At 32.5% G+C, this 6,000-nt stretch overlaps 1 protein-coding gene across 2 annotated transcripts in view; it reads right to left on the bottom strand.

The window, feature by feature from the left end:
- Positions 1 to 2,013: 2,013 nt before the first annotated feature.
- LOC129137369 (MAM and LDL-receptor class A domain-containing protein 1-like) overlaps positions 2,014 to 6,000 on the bottom strand; it is a 42,076-nt gene continuing 38,089 nt past the window's right edge. For both annotated transcript variants that reach the window (XM_054668572.1, XM_054668573.2), the window contains one exon: positions 2,014 to 2,256. In XM_054668572.1, the coding sequence (XP_054524547.1) occupies positions 2,041 to 2,256 (216 nt within the window). In that variant the 3' untranslated portion in view covers positions 2,014 to 2,040. The remainder of the gene's footprint in view (positions 2,257 to 6,000) is intronic.

The raw sequence follows: 6,000 nt of genomic DNA, 5'->3' as shown, positions 1-6,000 counted from the left end.
CACATTTCAAAATGGCTGTTTGTTCTTCACCAAAACTAAGCAGAAAAATACACAGTTTTCTAAATAGGAAAAGGGGCTGAAAAACAAATAAAAACGAAAAAATAAAATAAAGCACATGCTTTTCTCTGGGTCTTTGCATCTTCATTTCTGAAGGCTCCTGTGTCAAGTAAAACTTTGATAAACAAATTTGTTATGCTTTTCTCTCATTAAACTGTCTTTCATTCTCGGAGTGTCAGCTGTGACCCTTATGATGGGTGAGGAAAGGTTTTTGTCACACCTTTCTGCCCCTATACCTCCAAATACTACATTACAAGAGAATGCTCTTCAATGTCAACTTTAATGCTTTTCAGCTATTATGATTCTGGTGATGTGGTATTTAATTAGGAGAAAGAAAATCTTTAATTAAACAACAAAAATAAGGTAATCCTGTTTAACCCTTAAAAACTCGTGAATCTTTTATTTTTTTTTTTTTGAGAGGAATCTTGCTCTGTCACCCAGGCTTGAGTGCAGTGGCGCGATCTCGGCTCACTGCAAGCTCCGCCTCCTGGGTTCACGCCATTCTCCTGCCTCAGCCTCCTGAGTAGCTGGGACTACAGGGGCCCGCCACCATGCCCTGGCGGAGATTTTTTTGTATTTTTAGTAGAGACAGGGTTTCACCATGTTGGCCAGGCAGGTCTTCAACTCCTGACCTCAAGTGAGCCGCCCGGCTGAGCCTCCCAAAGTGCTAGGATTGCAGGTGTGAGCCACCGCGCCTGGCCAAACTCATGAATCTTTAAAAGAATCATTAAATCTGCTGCTCTGCACTCCTCGGTGTCTATCAGAATCATACACACATGTGCACAGACAAGCATGCACACACACATGCACACACACACACACATGCACGCACACACACGGACACACAGGCATGCACACACACATATGCAGACACACAGGCAGACACGCGCACACATGCACAGACACACACACTTGCATGAACACATGCGCAGAGCTTAGAATTGTCTATTATGCATGCAGGATACACATTCTGAACAAAGTAAATACACGTTAACCCAATATAAGTTAGCACCCAGAAATATACACTCTCTCGAATGAAAAATATCCTTAATAAAGGACCTTTAATTAAAAGTTCTTTAATCGTCTCAATCCAGAATCATGTGACCCAAATTTTTCTTGATTAGTCCATTCAGCTCCTGTAAGAATACAACTGTTGCACTCACTAAATATGTTGTTTAAGTAAATATAACTTAGGAATATACAGTATGTCTGATTTTCATATGCAAATCTTTTCCATAGATACAGATTAAGAAAAATAAAGTGTGACACTTTTCAGAAAACATTTTTAATATTGTCAGATTCATTGAGATCTGAGTGTAGGAGTGGTCAGAGAGAAACATCAATTAGTACTAGAAAGACAAAGTAACTGAAGGTATAGTGTAAATTCTTTCTATGTGTACATGATCCCAGAATCTAAATAATGATTAGGTTTTAAAATACATAGTTGACTATATGAGATCCATTTTTATGGCAACATTTCTGGCCTGTAATTGATATTCTCTCCAAAAAATTTAGTCAAAGAATTAGACAAACTCCATCTGTGATTTGAAAATATTAAATTTTGAATAGAAACACAGAATTTTAAGGTACAGTTTTAAATTTTGGTTGGCCTTACATCATTTTCCCAAACACAACCTTTTTGCTTTTTTTGAACTCCTGGGTGATCCTGAAATATGAATATTATTACATGCTCATTTGAAGTTCTGAATAAAATTAATGGAGAAGTGAATATTTATAGAAGTGTATTTAAAATATGCAAAATAATTATAATTTTTTCATAATATTTATAATTAAAATATTTGGATGCAATAATTTCAGCTGCAAGCATAGAATATTTTCCATATTACTGCAAGAGAGGCCTAAGGACTAGACCAGTTGTTTACCTTTTAAAATATATATATATATATATATATATATATATATATATATATATATATATATATTTTAGATTTCAAGAACAGGTGATATAATCCACACCCTGTATTAGGTATTCGTGACTCTAATACATTTTATATTTTGATACTGAGAAGAGCTTAATTCAATGTTTAAAACAGCAACAACGACAAGGGAAAACTTACACTTGCTTTGTGTACTGGTCCTTGGTAGTGATTTATAGGAAATTTCACATTCCTGGGACACACTGATGTCATCTAGAGCAACGGTAGCATTTGATGACAAAACAGTAGCTTCCAAAATTAACTATAATTACAGAAAGATAAAACTGTTAAAAACACATCACAAAAGTAATGTCTTACAATCATATTTCTTTGTGTAGAGGAACCCTATTTACATCTGTCCCATTCTCCAATCTAATTTTAGAAAACTGTTCTGACCAGAACATCCTAATTTAAATTTATAAAACCATAACTGCTTTGACAGCGTCTTATGTACCTTAATGCCAAAGGTAACCTTGTTTCAATTAAAGTGGTAACATTCATCACGAGTGAAGGGCTCTCTTCTCATTGGAGCCATTAAGAGTCATATGCATTTATAATTAGCTCTTTGGGGTAATCAACTGTGTGACTTACAATTCAATTTAATTGAGATATGAATTGATTTGTAATCAGTGTGCTGAAGGCAATGATTTATTTCCATATTAAAATATTTAAATATTATATACATTCATACAAACATAATATATATTATATACATACACAGAAACATACTCACTGTAGTAAAGCACACATCAATAACCACATACAGTGGTTGATAATATTCATATGCTGAAGCACTCAGAGACATCTATTTAATTTTAGTTTATTCTAACGCTGAATAATGACTGATATAATTTGTTTTCTTTCTTGTTAATTACTCATATTTTGTTGTTATTCCAAGAAGAAAAAAAGAGAGAGAGAGAGAGAGAAAGGAGGGAAAGGAAGAAGTAATTTATGCCAGGAATCTTATGAACCTGCATAGCGGACCACCAGTCCAGGACACAGACAGAAGGTACATTTCTATCCTATCAAGGAGGGTCTCCAATCTCAAGGATCATTAAATTTACTTGTGCCAGGGCTCAGAACATGCTATCTCAAAATACAACACCTTGGAGTCAGAACATGCTCTCCCAAAATATAGCACCTTGGAATCCCTCTCTGCCTTCCCCTCTCTTTCCTTTGTGAGAGCCAGCCATAAAGGAATTATCTGGCTTACTTCTCCTCAAAATAGGTCATAAGAACCTCATTTAACTGGTGTCCTACCCTATCTATACCTGGATGAAAGAAACACTACACAGAGAGGCCCATAAAGATCTTTGCTGAGTTATCTCCAAGTTTTTACAATAAGATCATATTCTTTCTGTCCATTTGTATTTCTTCATGATTGTCCATTCATTGTTGAACTTAAGCATAAACATAGAGAGTTTTCCCTGGTCTTCAGGCCTTTGTTTTTGAAGGCCCCTATGTCACATAAAATGTTAATAAATTTTTTATTTATTTCTTTTTAACCTCTCTTTTGTTATAGGGGTTCCAGCCATGTCCCTTGTGATGAGTGAGGAAATGGTATTACTTTTCTTCTCCTACACTTCGTATGATACATTCACTACCCTACATCATAAATGCTGTATAAGAAATAAGTATAAGATCCTAGGAGGCTCAAAGAAGACACTTCATTATTTCTGCCAATAATGAGAGTTTGGGAAAAGATTTGGTGGAGAAGAAGTAATAGTAAGCCTCCATGATACCAAATTTTGTTGGGCAAAACATTTTACCTCGAGAAACTGAGGCAGCAATCGCAGCAAAAACACAGACATGAGAAAGTGTATGGTGTGTTTAGAAAATGTTGATGGGTGTTAACGGAGTATAAGATTTTAAGAGAACAACAAATTAATCAGATAATAGATGGAGAGGAAAATTCCATGAGTTGGTACAGCTCAATTGGAGAGAAACTAGATAGCATTTGTTAAAAAGAAAAATTGCATAGACTATAAAAATTGAGTTAATTTCTTGGCATTTATCCTAGTGAGACACTCAAAGGTATACACATGAAGGCTTGTGCAGGAATGTTTATTTCAGTGCTGGTTTTGATGACAAATGACAGGAAAGAACTTACATGTGAATGAATCAATCAATAGTGAGAAATACTATACCAGTTAAAAATAATATCTATCGCCATGTGTCATTATGGAAAGAAATTCAACATGTGTTTTGGAGTAAAAAAATTAAGTTACAGAAAAATATTATAGTATAATATTACTTAGGCTGAAAACATACAATGGTTTAGATTTCCAAGTATATGTGGTATATTTATACATATTAAGTAAATAGAAAATGGACTGGAAGTAAAAATAAACTGGTATCTAAAGACACTCAAGATAAAATCTATGGTGGGTGATGAGGGTGGTCAGCAGGGACTGTTGCTTTATTTGCAATTTTTGATATTTAATGTGATGTACATAATATTTTTTTAAGATTCTGATTAGGGATGATTTCTGTAGAATGTTAAACTAAGAAATTTAACCTTCATTCCAGAGGCAGAAAATAACATAGGTTTTGAAGAAGGATCTTGGTAAAATATACACAAGTATTGTACTTTAGAAATATATTGTGTTTAATACCATTAAGTGACTGTGATTTTTTTGGACAGCTTAATTTTTGAAAGAGTTTTTCTATATTCATTATTATAATACATCTTGCATTGATGTCAATTAAAATAGATGTTTAATTCTTCAGACTCATTAGACAAGCATTTGTTGACCATCATATTTGAAGGTCTGTGCTACTCAGAGAAAACTGGAGAAAAAAAAAAAAAAACGACAGTTTGAGGCACTTCTCTATGCTCCTAAAGAGGTACACGCTCACATTATTTGAATGGAATGGGTGGGCCCTGGGATGAGGTGAAGTAAAATCCTGAGGTAGTCTTTAAAATGTGGTTACATTATTTTACCTGAAGGGACCCACCAGGTTCCTTTAGATATTCATATTAAAATGGAAGGATAAATCCAACTTCAAAAGCCAAATAAAAATAATATTAGGTCATCTATATTTTGCTTGCTTACTTCTACATAGTTAAATTCATAATTATACAATTAGAAATTGTAATTCTACCATTAATTAAAATCATACGAATTTTAAAATACAAGCAATTACTTCCTTCAAAAAATGTCTGTTACACCTGTAAATAAGGACCATCTCATGGTTTCAAAATCACCTTGGCTGTTCCTATTTTTTATTGCTGGTTTTAACAAAACTGATATATACATATACATATATATATGTATATATATGTATATATGTGTATATATGTATATATATGTATGTGTATATATGTATATACATAACCAAACTGATATATACACACATATATGTATATATGATATATATATCACATATATGTGTAAATATACATATATTATATGATATATATATCACATATATGTATATATCATATATTATGATATATATCATATATATACGTATATACGTGTATATATGTATATATGTGTATATATGTATATATATAACCAAACTGATATATACATATGCATATATGAATATATGATATATATATCACATATATGTGTATATATATCATATATTATATGATATATATACGTATATACACGTATATATATGTATATACGTGTATATATGTATATATACACACATATATATGTGTGTATATATATACACACATACATATGTATATATACACACATATATATGTGTGTATATATATACACACATATATGTGTGTGTATTTATATACACACATAGCCACATATATATGTGTGTGTGTATATATGTGTGTGTTTGTGTGTGTATATATATACATATATATATATATATGTATGTATATATATATATATAAAATGTTGTGACCAATTCCCTTTCGGAACTACAGTCAGCATCAATTGGTAATCAGTAAGTGAGAAAGAGGTCACTCAGAAGAGCTGTTTCAACCACAGATGGAGAAAGAGTGAAAACCTCATTTGATAAGATTCTCAAG

This window comes from Pan troglodytes, chromosome 18, assembly GCF_028858775.2.
Source record: "Pan troglodytes isolate AG18354 chromosome 18, NHGRI_mPanTro3-v2.0_pri, whole genome shotgun sequence".
NCBI classification, from domain to species: domain Eukaryota; kingdom Metazoa; phylum Chordata; class Mammalia; order Primates; family Hominidae; genus Pan; species Pan troglodytes.
The sequence above is the reverse complement of the archived record's forward strand: the minus strand, read 5'-3'. Positions and strand labels throughout refer to the sequence as shown.